The sequence below is a fragment of the Capsicum annuum genome, unplaced genomic scaffold (genome assembly GCF_002878395.1).
Source record: "Capsicum annuum cultivar UCD-10X-F1 unplaced genomic scaffold, UCD10Xv1.1 ctg4557, whole genome shotgun sequence".
Classification (NCBI taxonomy): Eukaryota; Viridiplantae; Streptophyta; class Magnoliopsida; order Solanales; family Solanaceae; genus Capsicum; species Capsicum annuum.
The window spans coordinates 266,200-290,544 of record NW_025853076.1 but is presented as its reverse complement, the minus strand read 5'-3'; the positions used below and the strand labels follow the sequence as shown (position 1 = coordinate 290,544).

At 34.6% G+C, this 24,345-nt stretch overlaps 1 protein-coding gene and 1 pseudogene across 1 annotated transcript; both read right to left on the bottom strand.

The window, feature by feature from the left end:
• The window catches only part of LOC107873920, a 71,160-nt pseudogene that overhangs the window by 8,319 nt on the left and 38,496 nt on the right, over positions 1-24,345 (bottom strand).
• Positions 8,447-10,255, bottom strand: LOC124892297. The gene is made up of 4 exons (XM_047403625.1): positions 10,007-10,255; positions 9,277-9,420; positions 9,068-9,148; positions 8,447-8,706 (listed from the first exon to the last, which is right to left on the bottom strand). The coding sequence occupies exons 1-4, from the start codon at positions 10,115-10,117 to the stop codon at positions 8,533-8,535; spliced, it is 510 nt and encodes a 169-aa protein (XP_047259581.1). The 5' UTR covers positions 10,118-10,255; the 3' UTR covers positions 8,447-8,532.

Below are 24,345 nucleotides of genomic sequence, written 5' to 3'. Positions count from 1 at the left end.
TTAGATGCCATTTTCATCTTTGAGCCGAAAATAATGAAAAAATAATAGTGAAAGGACATTTAAATGTCATATTTGTGCAGTTTGAATAGTTAAAGGTCATATTTGTGCACTGTCAAAGTTTAAGGTCATATTTATGTATTATACCCTTAGATTTTAAGCTGGATGTGCCTAGTTTTGCATGTTGAACACGCGTTTTGCCATATAGGATCGGAGGTCATATTTGTGCAGTTTTGAATAGTTAAAGGTCATATTTGTGTACTATTAAAGTTTAAGGTCAAAGTTAAAATTTGGTGTCAAGTTTAGAGTCATATTTATGTATTATGCCATTTAAAAATGAAAGGAAGATTTTGAAACTTGTGGTCTAAAACATATTATAGCTATTATTGGCTATAAACTATCTCATCAACGGTAAAATGAAAAGTTTAATGGTAAATTATTGCTCTTAGTTTCAATTTATTTGTCATAGTTTGACTTGACATGAAGTTTAAGAAAGTAATCTTAATCTAAAGACATGTATAATGTATTTAGAATGCCCTTTATCTTGTGGTATTAACACGTCATGTGAGATGGTGAAACTAAAGAGTTGCCAAATTTGGAAAGACGCATTTTTTTGAAACACGCTAAAAAAGATAGTAAAGCAAACAAATTGAAACAAGTGGGAGAACCAAATATAGAAATTCATCATTCTTTTTGGGATGACTAAAAGGATCGAGTGTATATTAATCGTAAAACCATATAGTTACTAGCAAATGTATCAAGAGTGATTCTTGTTTTTTTCCGGGATAAAGCAGCTTCATCGATGACATTAAGAAATATGGATCAATAATGATTATTTTCGTTTATGAGAAACCAGAAGGACAAAATTGCTAGGGACCATCACAAAATAACATCAGATATTTGTTTAGATATAAGATACAGATCATTTAATAGTGCAGAAGAGTTGGTGTTGAGGTTTGTAGGAAAATTAAAATTTAGCTGATGGGAGTCGAGTCAAGTGCAGAAGTAGAACCAATAAATCTGACTCTATCACCTGAACATCTTCAACATCTGTTATTAGTAGAAAGAAAAACAACAACATCAACATGCCTAGTGTATTCGGGTAGGTGAAGTAGAGTGGTTGTTTCCAATAGACCCCCAACTTTTTTTTCTATATTTCTTTTCTTAGTAAAAATAAAATCTGAAGAAAAAAAAAATGCAACTCCTGAATATTCAAAAACAAAGGACTAACCAAATGGCAGTCAATACCTGTCATAAAGACGGTGTTTTTCGATGGCCCGGCTAAAGAGGATATACTATCATTAGCAGTTAGGCCAGATGATGCTTCAGTGCCTTCCATTGGCTCAGCATCCTTCACAGAAAGTCTCCGAATGGTATGAAAATGTATCCATGATTTGCATCTGAGTCTGACCACATCAATAAAAATGCAAGAGCGACAAAGGGAATAACAAAATCTAGAAAATGACATGAAAGATTTTAATAGGCCACTGACTCTAGATTTAACTGAAAAGAACTCTAACTCGTAGAAATAAGATCGATGACATGCAAAATCAACCCCAGGAAAGAAGAAATTTCATAAATTTCATCTACTGTCTTTGCATCCCCTCAATATGTCTATATCCCCTTTATAGGTCTATAAGACGGAACTCGAAGTACGTCTTAAATGCTAGGTGGCCACTAGTACTACTTCAACGGGGGTCAAGAACAACAAAAATGGAAAAACAATTAAGGTTAATTATTCAATGTTCCTCAAAAGCATAACAAACCTGTTGAGGAACAAACCTGCAGGACCCGAAAGCAAAATTCTTGGGTTGACCGCAGGAAGCTCATTGATATATTTAACTTGCTCGTTATGCTATAGGGGTAAACATGAACAGGCAATCAGCGCATATTTTGTGTTCTCACTGCAAATTCACAGATACAGACATCTTCACCAAACCAAGGTTTATTTAAAGCACAAAGCTACATACAATATGAGATAGCTTTATAATTGTTGAGGAATGAGAATAGAGAAAGAAAAAGGAGGGAAAGTTAGTAAAAGTGTCAAGAAGTTAGTTACATTGTTGAAGCCAGTTAGTTAGTTGACACCACACTGTTAAGCTATCATCTACTCTTGTTAGATTCGGACAGAATAAAGCAAACAAGAAGTAAAAGAAAAACAAGAACAACACAACATATTTATGTGGAAACCCTTGTGGGAGAAACCACGGGCAGAGGCAGAGAAATTTCACTATAAAAGGAGAGGAGTACAATGTGGATAATGTGCATATTTTCTGGATACTCAAAATAACCCACTAAATGCACTTATATAATACGTACATACAGATAAGTCCTAGGCCCAAAAATATAAAGGTGCATACTGGCTCTGGGATCAGGCCTATCCTACGCTACCACCACAGACCCCATTAAAAATCACAAATATGAGTCACACCGCGAAACTTTCAGGGCCGAATCAATAAAATTTTTGTCACAGCTCTAATAATCTCCACCTTGACACGAATTGTAATTCACAACTCAAATCCATTTCAAGACAAACTCTCTACCTCATCCACAAAAGCCCCTAAGGGCACATCTTAACAGCTAACACCAACCAAGTCCAAGCAATGCTCAAACTTGGCACTTGGTAGTGTCTTGGTCATCATATCACTAGGGTTATCATGGGTACTAATCTTGCTCACCACAATATCACCACGACTAATAATTTCACGCTCTCATGAAACATCTAATATTTTGTAAGAAAGATAGCACTTTGACTGTCACAAAATACCGTAGTAATCTGTAAGTCTTTTCTAAGTTCACCAACAGACCCTTCAACCATATATCTTCCTTGAAAGCCTCTGTAATAGCTATGTACTCTGCCTCAGTAGTTGACAAAGCAACCATAGTCTGTAAAATAGCTTTTCAACTGATAGCACAACCACCAATGGTGAAAACATAGACTGTAAGGGACCTCCTTTTATCATGGTCTCCTGCAAAATTAGAATCAACATACTCGATTACAACATCTCTATTTTTCCCAAACTGCAAACAAATATCAGCAGATCCATGCAATTATCTAAAAATCCACTGAACTGCTTTCCAATGTTCTTTGCTAGGATTTTCCATGTATCTGCTAGCTGCTCTAACGGCATAAGATAAATCTAGTAAAAAATACACCATCACATACATAAGAGACCCGATGGCACTAGAGTATGGTACTCGAGTCATATAGTCACGCTCATCATCTATCTTTGGAGATAATGTGTCCGAGAGTTAGAAGTCATGAGCTTCTAATGGAGTACTTACATTCTTGATATTTTGAAAATCATAAACATGAGTCGTACTACGAAACTTTCAGGGTCGGATCAACAAAATTCAGGTCACAACATTAACATCTTTATATATAGTCGACAATGTACTACTAACAAGAACAAAATTCTAAATACATCAATACAACACATTGATTTACTCTTCTTTCTTCTCTTTTCTTCTCTGATTCTAAGATGCTTGATCTTCTCCAATCTCTTCCTCTATTTCTCTAGTACAGTGATTTACTCTTAGTGTGAGTTACTGCATTATTCTTTGTGGTATTAGAGCTTACTAAATTGAATCAGCGCTCTTGTCGATCCAATAATTTTTGTTTTGAATTTTTGGTGTTCATCTACACATTCAAGAATTTTTAAATTTTGGTAATTTCTTCGTTACTCTGAAAGTAACTACTTGAATAAGTGAGTTTCTCTAAAAGGAACTCTACTCTATTGAAGATGACTTTTGATGCACAAAGAATTGGATCAGTTTCCAACAATAGAGGATGAATCCCACGGCCACTGCAGCCTCCATTAGATTATAATAACCCTCGGTTCTTATCTACGACAGATGTATCAGGTACTTCTCTTGTGTCTTTCCAATTAAAGGGGAGTGAAAACTATGTTGTATGGAGTAAGGCTGTTTGAATTATACTACTAGGGCGTAACAAATTTGTTATAGTTGATGACTCTTGTAAGAGAAAATTTCTCTGCTGACCGGGGAAACGAATGGGAAAGAGTCAATGCTATAGTACTTTCTTGGCTTATGAATATAGTTTCTACTGAACTTCTTGGAGGGGTACTGGTCCATGCCTCGACTGCATATTTTGTATAGTTAGATTTTAAGGAAATATTTGATAAAATAGATGGTTCAAGAACTTAGAATTTGCACCAAGAAATTGCAACCATGACTCAGGGAGTTTAATTTGTGTCTGTATATTTAACTAAGCTGAAAGATTTATGGGATGAGTTTGAATCTTTAGAGCCTATGAAAAATCAAGAGAGTTCTTGGCTTATCTTCAAAGACAAAAGTTATATCAGTTTCTAATGGGCTTAAATGACACATACTCCCAAGTAAGAAGCCAAATTTTGTTGATGACACTACTACCAACTGTCAACATGGCCTACTATATGATCATAAGTGATGAGAATCAAAAAATTACGGCTCAGTTTTTGCATGCGACGAGTATTCTTGGTCCTGATCCTAATGCCGCTGATGAAGTTTCCATGTACTCTAAGACTAGATATCAAGGTGGTAGTTATCAAGGTAACTATCAAAAGTAGAAGAGAAACTAGGTGTCAACATATAATCCTAGTGTTGTGTGTGATCACTGTAAAATAAAAAGTCATTACAAGATAGATTGCTACAAACTTGTTGGTTACCCTCTTAGACATCCTAAACATGGAGAGCACAAGATTCAAAATGAAGCTAGAACTGGCTATGATCACAGTACAAGCAGAGGAAAGTTTCTTCTAGTGCTCACAATGTTGTGGCTGAGGATTGGGTCAGCATCATCAAAACCAAAGTCCTGTACTGCTATCTTTGCCCCCAAGGTTCATACCTGAGCAATATACTTAGATTTCTAAGATGTTGGAACAACACAATCAAGTAACATCTTCCATGCCATTTGCAAGTGCAGCAAATATGTCAGGTATTGGCAGTGACTTGATGGTTTATAGTAATCCACTTGAGTGGGTTATTGACACAGGTGCTACAAACCATATGACTGCAGATATTGATCTTCTAAAAAAGGATTCAATATCTCAATCCAAAAAGAGTAATACTACCCAATGGTGATGTGTCACTAGTGACACACATGGGATGTAGTGATATATCTGAAAATAGTACTATCCAGAATGTTTTCATCTACCTCAGTTTAAATACAATCAATTATCAGTCTCAAAGGTTACTAAGAACTTAACTATTCAGCTACATTCTTCCCTAACTTTTGTGTGTTTTAGGATCTTTAATTTGGAGTGGGAAGGTGAAGGAATTGGCAGAGATAAAAATGGACTATACTTCTTATTGAGACAAAAGCTTCCGGGACATAAGCTTTTGGGACATGGAAAAGTAGCAGGCTGTGTGTTCAATACTCAGAATACAAGTAAATCTAATATAAGGCTATGGCGTAATAGGCTTGGACATGTTCCTTTTAGGATACTATCTCACATGTTTTCTGTTTCCAAAACTAATGTAAATAACAATATAAATAAGTGTGAAGTCTGTCCATTTGATAAACAAACTAGGCTAGCCTTTCCTTCTAACATTACATCTAGTGTTAAAGCTTCTGACTTAGAACATATGGATCTCTTGGGTCCTTATAAGGTTCCTACTAGTGATGGACACAAGTACTTCTTAATTGTTGTGGATGATTTTACTAGAATGATATGGGTGTTTTTACTCAAGTTGATGTCATTATTGTTCTTAAGTATTTTCTGTCTTACATTCAAACCCAGTTTAATACTTGTGTAAAAGTGATTAGAACTGATAATGATACTGAATTTGTCAATCATATATGTTCTGAATAAACAGGTGAGAGGAAAATAGTGTGAAATCAAGGCATAACTCATCAAACTTCTTGCTCATATACACCTCAACAAAATGGTGTAGCTGAGAGGAAACATAGGCATTTGCTAAAAATAACAAGAGCTATTAGGTTTCATGCTAATATACCTTTAAAGTTTTGGGGACACTGTGTGAAAGCTTCTACATATCTAATAAACATGCTTCCTTCACTTGTTACTATCTAATAAATAGGCTTCCTTCTACATATCTAATAAACAGGCTTCCTTCTACATAGCTTCTCAGTGCTGCTAAACCAACACCTACTCCACTTGATACTATAGAGAAATTAACAACTACAGAATATGATCAACATACTTCAGATGATGCAAGGTCAAAAGATAAAGTATTAGCTGATCATGGATGTACCAAAGGATAATAGGTAAGTTGTTATACCTCACAGTAACAAGACCAAACATAACATATAGTGTGCAGACCTTGAGTAAGTTCTTGCAGTGTCCAAAACAGTCAAACATGAATGCAGCACTTTGAATCATCAAATATATAAAAGGAAAATCAGAATAAGGTCTTCTCATATTTAGCTCAAAAGAAGATGTTTTTAAAGCTCATTGTGATGCAGATTGGGCTGCATGTTCTTTCTCTAGGAAGTCTATTACAGGCTTTACTATTAAACTAGATGAATCTCTAATTTGTTAGAAGTCAAAGAAACAATCAACTGTTTCTAGGAGTTCATCTGAATCACTGTATAGAAGCCTTGCTTCAACAGTTGCAGAACTTACATAGCTAGTTGGTTTGATCAAGGATCTAGGTGTTCAACTAAAACTACCTCTGACCATCTTCAGTGACAACAAAGCAGCTTTGCAAATAGATACAAATCCTGTAGCTACCATGAGAGACTAAACATACAAAAATAGACTGCTACTTTGTGAGGAAAAAGATCCAACAAGGGATGATCAAGACTGAATATATATTCACTCATGCCCAACCCGCAAATGCTTTCACTAAAGGCTTAACCAAGGTTCAACATATATACTTAATGTCCAAACTTAACCTTGTCAATCTCTGTGTAGTGCCAAGTTTGAGGAGGAGGGTTGAGGAATGAGAGTAAAGAAAGAAAAACAAGGGAAAGTAAGTTAAAGTGTCAATAAGTTAGTTACATTGTTGAAGTCTGTTAGTTAGTTGACACCGCATTATTAAGCTATCACCTAATCTATATATAGTCGACTATGTACTACTAGCAAGAACAGAATTCTGAATACATCAATACAACACAATGATTTACTCTTCTTCTTCTCTTTTCTTCCCTGATTATAAGATAGTTGATCTTCTCCTATCTCTTCCTTCATTTCTCTCTGCTAACACTGATTTAATCTTCCTGTGAGTTACTACATTATTCTTCAATAACCATCAAAACAAGATGAGGCATGGCTAACCCTGGGTAAACGGCAACATCAAATAAAAGAGAAATGTCCATTGTATGAACCAATGTGATCCATTCAATACCCTATTGCACGTCTAAAATTGGATATCTAGTGCGTCAACAATATAAAAAGGGGGCCTTGCATTGTTTAAATCATGAACGAGAAAGAGTATGGCTCCGATACTAAGTTGAAATGTGTAATCTATCTCATCTAAAAATTTAAATTGTTAAAATGAACACACTTTTAATTCATTGATTAAATAATTTTTTATGACCGAGAAATTCATCTAAGGCCAACCATTAACCAACTGTAGCTTTGAAATTTGACAATAATGGGACCGCGCCTCTACCCTTCTCTATGTAAATACCAATACAAGGCTTATTTTGCATGGCACGAGGTTCAAATATGTGACCTAAGTATAGAAAGAAAGTAATACCCTAAAACCAAAATTACACATATCATACAGAAACAAGATTGTCTTAGATAAAAACATAGAAGTAGTCAGTTGGAACAGAATTAGAGACTTTTCCACATTCACAAGTGATTATTTTTCTTATATAGAAATGGATCCGGGAGACCACTTTTTCTTCATCCAACAGTTGTGTAACTTAACATTTATATTTAACCACTTGAAAAATTATTGTAACTCACTTGAAAAATTCGAACCTATTTGACTACTTTATCCTTTGCTTATATCATGGTCATGCTTTGTCTAAGGGATAACACTTACTATAGACCCCATTTTCAATTTTGGAAAGAAAAAGAATAGTTAATTCCACTATTTAATGATAATTTATATTTCCTAGCACTTCAACAAATTCTTAGACTAAATCACCGGTGAACGTTTCCATAATACTATATAGAATTTGTGAATGTTCTTATATATAACTTACTATTTTATTAAAGTTTGTCTTGCATTTTACGTAATAGTTGGGAGTTGGGACCAACAAAATTACTATATTCTTTTCCTTTTTATGAAGTCACTATTTAAATTGATCTGCATTAGCTCAAAGGTCTCAAATTTTTTTTTTACTAACACAAATATTACATACCAACTTCTTTTTCTTTTTGCAAAATTAATTAATTCACAAATAAGTTAACATGAACAAAAATTAAAACCTGTCTAACATATAGTGAAAATATTTTTATAATGAAAAGAAAATATTTTTATTTCTTAACTAGAATATAAGAAAATATAAGAAGTATCAGGTAATGCCCGAAAGACCAAAGAACTCAAGAGAAAAAAATAAAGGAAACTAAGTAGAACTTCAGCTATACAATGGTAACTGGATTATGCTATTTGATCTTATTGCCTAATTGCCCACCTTAAGTAATATGGAGACTCTTCAAATGACACTTCTATATTTTGTCGGTCAATGATTGCAGCATAAAGTTTTTCCATAACTGCAGCAGATTTTGAAGACATCTCTGAAGTTGAAGCAGGCATTGATTCTGTAATCCCCCGTCTTTCCTCCAACATCTGTTAATAAATAAGTTTTTTAGTTATGTATGGATCAGTTTGCGAGCTCATAGCAAGAAGGCCAAAAGAAATGGTTCAGCGAATGACTTAGCATTGCCTGTACCAATGGATAATTCAAAATCAGCAGCATTATTGCTGCCGATATTTGCAGCTGAATCTAATTCAAGGCCATCAAGCTTGTACCAATGGATAATTCAATATCAGAATATCATGAATAACAAGGGAAGGAGGCATGCAGCTCATTTCTGGGGTGTTTTTTACCACTAACCTGAGATGTCGGTTTCAAACAAAATAGATCTCGACATGGGTTTGAAAATACTGACAAATCAAAAGCACGAGCAATAGCTAAAGCATCTTCTACCTGGTTTTCGATGTTCAACAGTTTTCCTTTTCCTGCACTGGTCCCAACATCTGAAGGTGACTCCAATAGTAACTGAACAATCTATATAGAACAATGTCAAGGATATTCAATCATATAGATGAGAAATAGTAAAGAATCACAAAAACCGTAAGGATTGAGCAAATACAAATGGAATCACAATAGCTCCTACAGCAACATGTAGAGGATACGTAAGCATTATTTTCTGCTTGACTTAAGACAACTTCATCACCTGAATTGAGAAAGCAAAAAGAATATTTGCTGATGGTCTTTCCATTGACTTGACCATAGCCACTTCCTTTTCTATCAAGCAAAGCCACCCACTTGCCTTGATGCTGATCATTTCAACAAACAATGAGTAATCTACATACATTATGAAGCTCACAACCTTAGAAAATAGTCAAACAAATGTCAACTATTGCAGTCCTTCGATATGCGACCGGGCCAGTCATTGGAATGGGTGGTAAAAAATTATATTATTTATGCATTATTAAAATTATATTTTGTGTATATATAATAGATGTCGACCTCTTCGATTCGTTTTTCTTCAAATTTTGAACCCTCTTCGTCGAAATCCTGACTTCACCTCAGTATGCGACATGTTCATATTTAAATTTCTATATATGGTAATCTCTCAGGAAGAAAAGTGCCTAAAGATAGTTTGCTCCAACTGCTTGAAGAGATTCCAATAAATATAACAGTGCCCAAAGAGGATTTTTGAAGATACTACAGATAATTCTGATCCAGAAAAGATCTGTTCATCAGCATTGAAAAGAAAAAATCAAGTTCTTTTAATTTATTTCGAAAAGCATGTTCATACTAAAATCTTCACTAGTAAACAGCGTGTTTCGAATTATGGCAAACAGACTTAAACAGTTGAACTAATAGGAAAGTCAAGGCAGTCCAAATTTAGAGCACTACATTTACAAGCCTTATAAAGCACGTCATCGCAGCAACAGGAGTGTCTTTGTTTGCACCAACCGCCAAAAAAGTCTTATTAGCCTCTACTATTGGGTTCTGCAGAATATACATTCTATTAGATATCAAATCTATAAACCAATATTCAACAGAAAAATAGTTAAAGAAAAACAAATACTACTAATCTAAAACTTCCGGATACTCTGATATGAGTCGGCACCAAGGCTTGTTCGATACAAAACCTGAATGACATCAAAGACTCTCCTAAGAAAATAGAAAAGATAAATAAAGTGTTTCCTATGTCCATTTTTTGTTTGTCCATTATTGACTTGACATCAAAGACAATTTTATTATATCACCTTTTTGAATTTAATAAATCTAATAAATATATTGTGAAGTGATTATAAATAATCACAAGGGTAAATTAGGAATTAAAAAGATAAATTACTTTTAAACTGATAAGAATAAATTAGGAATAAATAGATAAATTATTTTTAAACTGGATATGTAAAAAAGTTGACGTTATATTCGTGGTATACCTTGCCTCCTGTAAGGTGTGACTAAAGTGGAGGGACTAAGTAAGTAAAAAGCAAAAAATTATTTGCCTACTGGGGCAGGTGTGAAAACTCCACGGTCCACTGCAGTGTCACCCGCGGCCTCAGCCTTTTCGTCAGTTGTGTCATTAACTTTTTGGTCAGCTACGTGGCGAGCTTCAAGTTCTGGTTGATCAGTTGAGTGTAACTCCTTTGAATTCTCAGATGGCAGCATCGATTTTTTTTCTAAAGTATCCACATTGTCATCTCCCTAAAAAAACAATTCACACCAATCAAAAGAACCAAAAATGAATCAATTTACTCATCAAACGCTTAACAAAAACCCCAAGAAAAAAAAAAAGATAAGTAGAATTTTGAGTGAATCCTTGGACGTTTTAGAAAAGGAGGTATATCACCTACCAAAAATATTAATTTACTAACCAAACACTTAACAAAAAAACCAAAAAAAATGAATGAAGTAGAAATTAGAGTGCACCTTTAGACGTTTCACAGAAGGAGGTGCATCATCCACCTAAAAAAAATTGAATTTGATACAATCAAAGAAGAAAAAAAAAAGAATCAATTCTCATCGAATGCTTAAAAAAAAACTAAAATAAAATAAACGAATGAAGCGAAAATTTATATGAAACTCTGGATGCTTCGAAAATGGAGGTACATCATCAGATGACGATGATGGCCTCTTGTTTCCGGTGGGCGGTAAGGAACCATTCGGTTGTTTTGGCGATACCATTTTTGTTGAGTGAAAGAGAGGAACTTCTTGATTTTTTGGCTTGTTGCTTTGTTCAACTTTGCTGTTGATACTTCAGTAGTGTTGGTTTTTTGAAAGATACAGAGTATAGACAAGTAAGCACAATTGGGTAGAAGAGTAATTAACCAAAAAAAAATATTTGACTTTATAAATTTCAATGAGATTACATTAATACGGAGTATTCTACTGCATGAGTCATTTATTATTGTAAGAAAAAACATAAATATCATTAAAGGACCCGTTTGTTAATGAAAATTTTTTCTCTTTTTTTTCGGAATTGAACTTTAGAAATGTTTGGTCATAAAATTTGGAAAATTATATTTTTACTTTTCGAGAATTTTTAAAATTCCAAAAACAATAAAAAAGCGTCACTTTTTTCACTCCAAAATACCCACAAAAATTCAAAAATAACTCAAATTTATTTAATTGCCAAGCACAAATTTAATTTTCAAATATCATTATTCACTTTGAAAATAAAAATTATTTTTTTCTATTTTCGCAATGAAACATGGTCAAACGCTAACTTTTCTTTTTTTTTTTTTTTTTGGGGGGGGGGGGGTACAGTTATTTGATTATTAAATTTTTTTTTAAAACTATATAACCAATAAATCAAACTAACTAGAAAATGGGTTGATATCATGATTAAGAAGCCTAAAGTTATGATTTCTTTATTTGCCGGATTCATTCTCACTATGTTACAACAGATATCTCTGGACCAATAATTTTAGTAATTTTATAGTGTTATTCATTCTAACTTATAACCCTAGGAAAACCAATTAATCTATTCACTTAGATTGCATCGACCCTGGGCATGGAGAAAACTCTGTTCGGAGCGCTACCCCCCGAATGGGGCTCTACCCGACGCGAATCCGGATTAGTTGGACTCCAATGCGGGTACCGAACACCGTATGGGAAACCAAAACAACAAAAAAACCTCCACTTTTAAATCCCAATCATTAAACTATTAAGGGAAAAAGCTCAAATATGTCATTGAACTATTAGAAATGGTTCATCTATGTCATCCGTTAAAAGTTTGGTTTCGTTTATGCCATTGCCGTTACAAAATAGGCCCATTTATCATTATTTTGTAAAGGTGATTTTGTAAAACAACCTTTGCTATATGGACTCTTATTAGAGGTCCACATCACCAAACTAGACACACTGAAAATATTACTCATTTAAAAATTTAAATAGAATAACCATATTTGATTTTATTCTATCCCATATCAATCAAATCCAATAATCCAAAAATTAAAGAAAAAAAGTTTGAAAATCCAATGAAAATCGTTTATAAAAATAACCCGCAGATACTGGAGGGATGAAATTGAAAACTGCAAGTATTGCTACTGTTTTGCATATTGTTCATTATCATTGATGAATAAGTTGTTTTTTTATTTTTTCACAACAAAGTGATTAATGGGTTGAAGATTCTTCCATTCAAAACAAAAAAGAAGACAAGATAAATAAGTAAACATAACAAGTGAAAGTAAATCATCACCAAAAACTAAGTTCAACCCTTGAACAATGTATCCTAGGCATAAGCCAAGTTGTTCATAGAAACAAACTCGTGTTGACTAAACTCCAGGATACAGGCTCTATAGAAGCCATTAGGTCATGCACATCCCTTCAATTACACAATATACACTTCTGATATATTGAACAATAATTCATCAATGATATGAACAATATGCAAAACAATCACTGTTCTTGCAGTTTTCAGTTTCATCGAAATACACAACAAAGCAGTATTTGCAGTTTTTTTTATAAATGATTTCTTTGCATTTTCAAACTTTCTTTTTTCTAAAAAAAAAAATCGGTTATTGAATTTGATTGATATAGGATAGAATAATATGGAATATGATTATGTTATTTAAAATGAGTCTTTTTTAAAATGTGTAATACTTTTACTAGGTCTAATTTGGTGATGTGAACCACATAGCAAAGGTTGTTTTGCAATACCACCGTTAAAAAATAATGGCACAAATGAGACTGTTTTGTAACAACAATGACATAAACGAGCCAAACTTTTAACGGACATCGCAAAGATAAACCATTTCTAATAGTTCAATGCTTCGAAGTGACATTGTTCAACTAACACCTAATCTCAGAGTTGCTCTCCAGAACAACAAAATATGATAGCATTGTTAGCCGGCGGCCAGTCAATTAACTAGCTAGTATCATTGTGTAGTTAAACAAATAGAAATAAACCGAATGACTCAATTATATAAAAACATAAGAAGAATTGACATCCTACAAAAGGCCTGTCAAACTCGGAACCAAGCTACTCATAATATTGTGTAAGAACATGCATAGTATAGAATTCCATAACAACAAGTAAAAGAAAGGAAGAAGTGAAATACAAAGTCGAATATCTCTTCGCTTCCACCTCTCTCCGTGTTTTTGCCTCCCAAAGAATCTTTGACGTTTTTTGTTGCCCACCTCCTCAACATGTTTTCTAGCGTGTTTTTATGACCTAAGATGTGTGGGAATTCAAAATTCACAGGATCAATTTTTTCTGACTCGTCTAATCTCACGCTTTGTGGGGATTGCAGATGAGCCTGATCAGCTCTAAAGTTGTTCTTTTTTTCTGGCTCTTCTCTCAGTGTCACTTCATGAGGTACGAGGTCCTTAGACGAGTTCGACAATTCTTCTTTCTTCTTTCGCCTCAAATCAAGCCAAAACCACTTTAGTTTGATCGTGTTCATCTAATGCATTTTCTATACACATAAAACTCTTATAAATAACATTCCATAGAAGATAAACAATATTCCTTTTTTTTAGGATCGTGATTTCTGGATCAACTTTTGTGCACCTCAAGAAATTTCACGGGATACCTGTAATAGATGGTTCACAAAGTGCTGAAAGTTGCAATGTACTTAATAGGCACCTAATCCCTCTTCATAAGTGTCTATGTATGTATCTGAGATTGTTAAACATCAAATGTATGTATCTGAGATTGTTAAACATCTTTCCTAATAATTTGTAACAACTTAGCCTATTCCAAATGGTTATTTTAGTAGCCCATGAAAGACTATACTAACTAGTGGTACAATTTATAACTACATGCTTTCAGTTTAAAAAAAAAAGATAATTAATTAATTAATTGTGTCAAACTTCTCAGTTTTAGAATAGTTACGAAATCTCCACAATAGATTCAAATTTTATTCCTTATTGTTTACATGAGGACGTTCCACTTATAATTCCATGATATATGTTTCATATCCGACTAGTTTAGACTGCTACTTTTCACGCTTGACTTCTAGGGAAAAATTGGCAGAACTACCCACTTCCAAAATTATTTTGTCATTTACCCACTAAAATTATTTTTGATTTAATTTTTAGGGTTAGGGTATAAAAACTTGGAAAAGGTTAAAAAAGTGAGGCCCACACGTGGACCAAGAGACCATTTCATCATTTTTAGAACTTTGCAAATTTAATATACTACACTAACACCCTACACTTATTCCAATATCAGAAAAAATCCCTCTCTCTCTTTCCTCTTCAATTCTCTCAACTCTCGCTTAAGAAACCTTCATCCCGAAATTGCCATTTTCATTTCTTCTTCTTCTCTAGTAGCTAAGGGGTCATTATTGCATCGTAAGGTTAGTTAAAATCAATTTGCGATCATTTCTAGATCCATTTAAACTGGTTTCTTTTCTAATTGATTCGTAGTGATGTAGGAAATTTAAATTTTTTTTGAATTTGGTTGATTAAGGAGTTTTGGTTTAGTTCCGGTTTTGTTTAGTAAAAAATGGTTGAATAGTGGGACAATCGTTATTTGAAGAGTTATTTTGGCATTTTGATTCGAACAACGATCTGTTTCTATTCGTAGAACCGTGGTCTATGAAATCGACCTGTGGTCTATGAAATCAGAATGCCATAGATTGAAATCAATTTTTAGGCGTATGAAATTCTTTTAAAATATGATTGCTGAAATAGTGGAAATTGAAAGATTAATAGCTAATTAGTTTGATTAGGTGCACTAGTATGATTGTTAAAAATTGTTGTGTTTTGATGCTGCATGATGGATTTTGGTTCAGTTATTGAAGTGTGTAGTGAATTGTTTGATGCTGGCAGAGTTATTTTTGCATTTTGATTCGAACAGTGACCTATTTCTGTCCGTAGACCCGTGGTCTATAAAATCGAACCGTGGTTTATGAAATGAGAATGCCCTAGATTGAAATTACTTTTTAGACGTATGAAATTCATTTAAAATACGATGGCTGAAATAGTGAAAATTAAAAGATTAATAGCTAATTAGTTTGATTAGGTGCACTAGTTTGATTTTGATACTGCATATTGAATTTTAGTGGGCTATTTCTTAATTTTTTTGGCGGAAGGGAGGGGGGAAGGGGGGGTTCATTTGAGCATTGGTCTATTTCTGTTGATAAACTTGTGGTCTATGAACTGAAAATGGGATATTTGTTCTGTAGGTGTAGATTGTATTGAAAATGGGCAAAAAATACATCCTTTCTAAATGCAAAGAAAGTACCGTTTCTTATACTACTGGTAGCAATAGAAAAGAAAAGCTAAGGCAATTGAAAATATCTCAAAAAGGAAGAAAAATAAAGAGTCGGTGTCCAAATCAGATTCAAAGTTAAAGGAGATAATCGACTACGTCAATTCCAGTGAAGATGTTGCCAAGCACAGTGCTAGTGGTGACAGTAAAGAGAGCAAAAATAGTGGAAGAAATAGTGCTGATGGGGATAATGATCCGTTGTCCGTGCCATCTCTTTCAAGGTTCATTTTCATTGAGCGGTATGACCTTCGAACGATAATTGATGAGGTCGGATCTTTTTCGAAAAATATATTGGTCAGATCAAGAATGGCTGCTTATCAAGAATTCCAGCAAGTTCATATCAACCAAGAGTTGAAGAAAAGATTCAAGCAGTCCTGTTTTGGACACTTGAGAAACCTGCCGGAACATCTCAAGTTCAATGGGCAGTTAGTCCATTATTTGTTGTTGCAATGCGTCAAGAATGATAAGATCCTTCACGAGATGTGGTTCTACATTAAAAACAAGTCTGCATGTTTTAGCTTGAAAAAGTTTTGTTTGATCACGGGGTTGAACTGCTCATCATACCCCAGTGAATCAAAAATGAAGAGGGCATTAGCAAAGGGGGAGAATTTTTGCTTTAAGGTGACGAAAAATAAAAACATTACGACGGCAAACTTGCTACACCTGATCAGAGGGAATAAGCTGAACGAGGACCAGAAGTTTAAGTGTTGTTTACTGTGGTTCTTGCAGACCATATTGCTTTCAAAAGGTTCGATGAAGGTTGTGGACACGAAACTGATTCGAATGGTCGATTCTTTGAGTTTCTTCGAGAATTATCCGTGGGGGAAAGAGATATTTCAACTGACCCTGGACTATCTAAAGAAGAAAAGTGACCTAAAGAAGCAGAGGGAAGTATTTGATAAGAAGCAGAAGGCATCTTATGCTTTATTCAGATTTCCCTGGGCATTCATGGTATCTACCATAAACCTTTTAGTGAGTTTATCGTAGATTCTTGTTTTATTTATACTATGTCATAGACTCCGAGTTCTTTTTTCACTGATGTACTGCTTACAAGTTTGGATCTATGAGGCATTTCCTCATCTTGGAAAATTTGCTGAAAAATCAACGGATGAGCCTTTTTCCATTCCCCGCATCCTCAGATGGCACACTACAAAAAGTGACTAGATAATCGATGGCGACCTATTCAAGTACAAAGAAAAAATTACCGAGGTATGAACTCATTTTTTATTATGCAATAATAATACTACTCTTTGTGAGACGAAGATGGATTACATGATTTTCTTTGAGCCATATACGGATGAGGTGAAGAATAACGCCCTCGATTGCTTAAAGAAAGAGTTAGAAGGGGTGACTCTACTTATTTCAAATGAGGATAGTGATGATGACAAAAATTTGGGTGGTAACCCCATTGAAGTATGCGTTGGTGATGATGATACTCCGAGCACCTCCAAAGATGCAGTAGGCACCACATGACCAGGGGATCTTCATAAGCGTGTTGCTGCGCTCGATGAAGTGGTGTTGGATATTGCTGCCTATATTAGAGGTAAAAGACTAAAGAAAAAGGAACAAGATGAGTGATAACACGAACAAGATAACTTCATTCAATCAATAATTGATGTGTTAATGAATTTTTAGCTTTAAATATTAACAATACTTTATAATATGATAATACAGTGAATATGGACCTTCGTGAATCGAAGAGAAATGAAGAAGGAGAAAAAAGGAGCAAAATTGATGAGTTGGCCTCTATTATGGTGAGAGAGGAAAAAGAAGAAGAAAAGAAGGATGAAGAAGATATGTGCCAAGAAGAAAGTCCAAAAGAAGCAGCTGGATCAGAAACAGAAGAAGAAACTGAAAAAGAAGCAGCAGTAGATGTTGAAAAATAAGGCGAATAAGGTGAAGAAGCAGCAGTCGAGGAAATTCCAAAAGAAGCAGTTGTAGAAGAAGAAGAAGAACCTGAAAAAGAAAAAGAAGCAGATGTTGAGAAAAAAAGAGAATAAAGTGAAGAAGCACCAGCCAAAAAATTACCAGCTACTGCAAATGTTGAAATAGTAGGAGAAGAAGGCAAGCGTGAAGAAGCAGCCGAAGCTGCTGAGAAAAAATGAGCTGAAGCTGGCCAAAAATATTTGGTCATGAATATCATAGGTGAAATCAATATTAACATTTGTGTTGATGAGGAAGATAGGGAAAAAGACATTTGAATGCTAATATTGTTAATGTGTTGTTGAATGATCGGTAGCTAGGATCGGACAAATGTTTTTTTATTAGAAACTTTGTTTTATTTTATGGTAGTAGTTATGATTCTGCACTGAATCTGTCTCTATCAAACTGATTAGTGGCATTTCCATTCGAATATATAGGGTTTTTTCATATTTGGTGCAGTGTATGGTTGACGTCATAGAATGCACACATAATCTTTCGTATACTGCTTGCATGGTCTATCATTACCATGCTAGTCGGTTTTAAGTCGACGTGTTGTTTGATCGACCATGATTCTATCAAAAATAGTATTAACATTATAGAAAAAAAGAAGTATTATTATTTATTCAATATCACTACATCCATGTTACACCTTTCCACAGAACGAATACTAGGATTATAGCACATAACATCATTTTTAGGTCATTCTCCCTTTCTTCGGCCAAAATCAATTTTTGTTTTAGTTGATCCCTCTCTATTTTGGTGTCATGTAGCAACACTTTAAAGTTATCCCTCTGTTCTTCGGATTCTTTGAACAAAGTCATGAATATTTATTTTCTTCGCATTGTTGGAGCCTTTGTAGTAGACTAAATTTTGTCAAGCCTTGAAAATTTGATGTCACAGGTCCTGGACTCAATGTTGATGGACTGGTTGGAGGTGATAGCTCATCAAGACATTTAAGAAAAAAGTATGCGCCATTATTCTAGAAAAAATAATAATTACATAACACTAACTTAACTTCATAAAAAAGAAACACACCGCTTACTTTCGCAATTGCACAATTATAAAATTTGCGACCTGGATTTGAGTCCGTGCGTGATGTCCTTAGGGCAGCCGCATTCCCACAATGACAAATTAGAGTATTTTTAGAATTGAATATTTGAGAGGCTTGAGACATTGTAGAATTTTTAAAAACAAAACAAAGCAAATGAAATAAAATAATGAGGGATGACCGACCTTATATATGAAGTAAAAATGAAGTGTTGACACGGATGGATTATAAAAGTAGCTGTTTATTACTGTTGGAGCAGTAATTTTATTTTTTGAACTGGTGATGACACTTAATAGACCGTCGTAGATCATGTCTTATGTCAGCCATCGATTAGACTGGTCAACCGTAGACTTACACCTTTAGATATGCATTGATTAATATCCTAAGTATGCGTAGACCACATTGATCGATGTGCATTTTCATAGAGCGTCACTTGGATGTAGTTAAAAAATATATAAATAAATTAAAAATAAATGTAGTGTTGATTTCTACACATGTGAGTGAGTGTAAACAAGACACACAATCATATTAGAGCTTGTACAATGTGAATTAAGGAGTGTGTGGATTGGTAGTGGTTGAATGTTCAATATGCTAAGAGTAGTGTTTGTCAGAGCACAAGTATGTATTAAGGATACATATTTTATTGAGTATTATGATAGTTCAACCACTATCCAATACACACACTATTTTGATTTAGGGGTGATGATGGAAGGAGTATGTGGAATGTGTAGTCCTCAAATACAATATATATCCTTAATACATATTTGTGCTTTGAGAAATATTACTCTTAGCACATTGAACATTCAACCACTACCCATCCACACACTCCTTAATTCACTTTTTACAAGCTCTAATATGATTGTGTGTCTTGTTTACACTCACTCACATGTGTAGAAATCAACACTACATTTATTTTTAATTTATTTATTCATTTTTTTAACTACATCCAAGTGACGGTCTATGGCAGTGCACATCGATCAACGTGGTCTACGCATACTTAGGATATCAATCAATGCACATCTAAAGGTGTACATCTACGATCGACCAGTCTAATCGATGGCTAACATAAGTCATAATCTACTACGGTCTATTAAGTGTCATCACCAGTCTATAGACCAGACTAATCGATGGACCCTCAAGATTATCTATTTATTTTAATTATTTTTTTCCACCGGCCCTAAAATATGTTATTATCTGTTTAAAATATTTTTAATTTAATTATTTTGTTCCACCATCCCCAAAATATGTAATTGTCTATTTAAATCATTTTTATTTTAATTATTCTTTTTCATCAGTCCCAAAATATGTTATTATCTGTTTAAATCATTTTTAATTTAATTACTTTGTTCCACCAGTCCCAAAATATGCTATTGTCTGATTAAATCATTTTTAATTTAATTATTTGGTTCCACCAGTCCCAAAATATGTTATTGTCCATTTTAATTTAATCAGTGACGCATCGACTCACATTATCTACGATCGACTACCATACAAGTTCAATGAATGATGGAGTATATTATTCATGATAGACTACATATCACTTTTTACAGAAACTTGAAATTAATAAAGTCAAACTACAGTATTGTTAATTGAACGAGACATACATATTTGAATTCGTGTTTGTACAGAAGAATAACTGCCACAAGAAAGAAAAATGAATTATAACAAATGTAGTAAACATAATGTTCAAACTGAAATTGTTCATTAAAGTGAAACTGAAACTTACATTAAACTTGTTCATTGCATTACCTGATAAAATTTACAGCAAAAGGGGAAAAATGGAAGAAGCTTTCTTCTAACAAAGTCCTACTGAGAAAGCTACTTCAACAATGAACAAACCAACAAAAAATTAACAACATAAACAAAAAAATAGTAAACTAAATCATGGGGATGATGGGGGGTGATGTAGTCGTTGCCGTCCATTCCAAGACGCTCCAGAATTGCTCGGAGAAAACGAGCAATTCGTCGGAGATCACGCTCCAAGTAACGACGGTCTTCTCCCAAGCCGTAGAATAGCTGGTCAAAATCATTTCAAAGTCTAAGCAAATCGTCGTGACAAGAGGGAACACGCCTGATTGGGCGAAGGGCAATTCTATGACCAGGCATGATTTCTGATGTTTTGGGAAAGAAGAAGAGGGTTGCTGATGTTTTGGGTTAAGGGACAAGTGAAGGGTTACGTAGAAATAGGGCCTGTACTTATAGTCTTATAGTTGGCATCCTTTTACATATCCAACCAATGGTCAGTCGATGAGTGTAGGAATAGAAAACGTTTGGTTTGCGTATACCAAAGGTTTTTCTTGAGAACAGACGTGTTTACAAATTTTAATTAATTAGGAACAGGAAATAATGATTTAATGTATCGATTAGAAAGATATGGTAGTATAAATACCTACATAGCATGTTTGATGAATAATCATATAACAAATATATATTATTTAACAGACCGAGTTAAAGATATACCATAGAATGTATGTAGTCTACCGTAGACAAAGATTTAAGTCGATAACAACTGAATGTTAAATTCTACTGAAATGCACATTTATACCCCAAAATAGCAGCTTTAAAACTGAAGCAAAATAAAGCCTATCTATGATATGTTGGCCATGCTACACGTGGTTCTTTTGTGCCCAAATTTCTTGCATATTGAACACCTATTCCTTCTTTTGGACTTGAAAGTCTCACTGACGCCCTTAGTGCATTTGACTTTCTTCTTTCCGAGTTTGGGATTGTAGGGGGGTGGAGAAATTTTAGTGTCTAGCAATTCCTGTGGCACATTCCATTCGTCCTCTAGAGGGACAACATTAATAGCTTCTTAGTATGTAAGGAGGTAACTTACAGCTTTATAAATTGGTGAAGAGTACTCGTAGATGGAGTTTTCATAACCTACACCATCGCCATACTTTGATCACAAAGATGCCATCACATGTTCGCACAGAATTTTCACCAAGTCAAATTTCTGACAAAAACAACTCCTCTCCAAGATATTGACCTTGGCAGTAACACCATTTCCGAACACCGTGTATTGGTTAAGAACACCGTTTTGATTAGTCACATACAAGGAATCGCTCTCACTCTTGTTATCCCTTAGGATCTTTTCCGCACAAGGAACAAATATGTTCTCTTTACCATCGACATAGGCATACTGCTCCCTAAAATTTTTACCAAATTTTTTATGTAATTAAATTGAATGCGTACGATACGGGGTACTCCCGTTCATCCATCAAAATTGACTTGAGCAACTCAGCGATGTTTTCGGTCATCACATCGTACCTATTGCCCAGGAAGTGTGCTCTACTCCATTTTTCAAAACCAAGCACATTTTCAAGGACATGTGCAGCCTCAGGGCAATTATACTTCAATTCCTTAAAATTTTTGCTAAACTCATCAAAGGAATACTCCTTTTCCGTGGCGTAGAATAGATAAATATGTTCTGCACAGTGTTGATTTACACAGAGATTTTTAGCAAGGTGCCTCATGCAAATTCCGTGACATGCACGACTGTATACCCGAGAGAAGGCATTGGAGATGCTAATGTGCCTGTCAGAGATGACACATAGATCTGGTTCATCTTCTACGATAGACTTCAACTTCAGGAAAAAGAAGGTCCAATAAGCATCGTTCTCTTGATGACACAAAAGTTAATTGGAAAGATGTGATTTTCGGTGTCTTGTGCAATTGTACTGAGCAACACACCCCCATACTTTCCATACAAATGTGTCTCATCGATGGCAATTACCTTTCTCATGTGGGCATATCCCTGTATGCAATCTCCAAATGCTAAGAAGTAGTAAACGAATGATCCATCAATATGGTTTACCATGATAGAGTAGGAAGACCCTGAATTCAACAACTCCGTTATGTGGGAAAAAATTGGCAAGCAAGCATATCCATGATCCGGTGTCCCGCAAATGATGTTCTTCCTAATTACACTTTCTTTCCAACATATCCAGTAGCTTGTTTGGCAATGCAACTCGTTGAACATAATCCTTTGAATTTCTCTAATGTTTGGACCCTTACCATCCCAAAAATAATTTACGCATAGTGAAGTAATCAATTCGAATGGCATTTTCTTGTTCTTACAGTGGCGTGTTTAACACTGCACGTGTGCTCCCCGACATACTTGTATATGTGAAATCTGTTCAGGGTTACATACTTCTTTTCCCACAACAACTAGCCAGAACCAGGAGACACGCATTTCGCCTTCAATAATTTGGTGCAGCTCTTCTCCATACGATAATCAAAAGTCTACCTCACCACTGCTCCGTCTAGTAGCATTTTGAGTTGTTTCTTATCGGCAAATATTTAATCACAATAGAAATTGATTCCGTCAAGAAGAAATGTACTGGTTGGGATCCCATTTCATAGTCTTCTTCCACAACTTGTGAGTCCGATGAAACATCTTCCATATGCACACAGTCATCTGCCATATTCATGGGATGATCGCCATCGCTCTCGTAATCATTCAAATTGTCATCGACTGTCGGGAACCGGAGTGGGGACGGTGAAGAATTCATTGGTCCTTCGAAGGACCTATCAACTACATTTATCCTTAAAACAGTCCTAAAGCCATCTACATCAACATCCATCATGTAGAGGGACACACGTGCATCATTATTTATGATCGTAGGATTCACCTTTTCTCTTGAATGCATTAGATAACTAATCACCACGTTACTCGATGCGCAATCTAGATCCCCGCTCTGCTTTATGCTTGCAACCAATTCGTCATATGAACTGTTGCGGCGAACAGCAATGGGCAGTGTTAACTTAGTAAAAGATTTCCATTTCCAACCTCTAGGAGTATACACCCATTCTTCCATGAAATCACCTACAACCATAACAAATTTTGTAACGAACATCCTAGAATTAACCTTTGGTCGACGGTAGAATAAGCTTAGGGTCTATGTCGGAATGTTTGCACGGTCGATGAATGACAACGATGGGTCGATGACTATGCAGATATCCGTACAGAAAATTGAAAATGCAAATATTGCTTTTAATCAATGGTTGTTGGGTTTATGGAATAGAGAATGAACTTGGAGTCGCCTCAGTTATTGTAATGTACTTCTAAAGAGTTTTTAACTGATGTGACTAATTTAAAGCTTTTTAACAATGGTGTAAAGTGTGTTTGAGAAGATAACAAACTAATGTGGTAAAATGGATGCAATGGACGAGCTTATGAGGTTTGTGGACTGATTTAGAGCTGATCGTCGAAAAATAACGCTGGAAAGGACGCCGAAATCAGAGCTTTCTTTGGAGGAAAAGAACCAACTTCTATTTTTAGATTTTGAATTTATTTTTTTATATTTTTAAAAACATAGATATTTTATAATGATGGATGATGGAGTGGGTTGAAGTGTATTATTAAAAACTTGGGGATGAATTTGTTAAGTTAAAAATATTGGGTTAAAGTGTATTATTAAAAATATTGTGGATGAATTTGTTGAGTTGGATAAATTTGTGGTGATGTGGATTAAAAAGGGTATTTGGGAAATTTTTGACAACTTTTTAATAAATCACTTTTCAAAAGAGCCTTTTTGGCCAACTTGC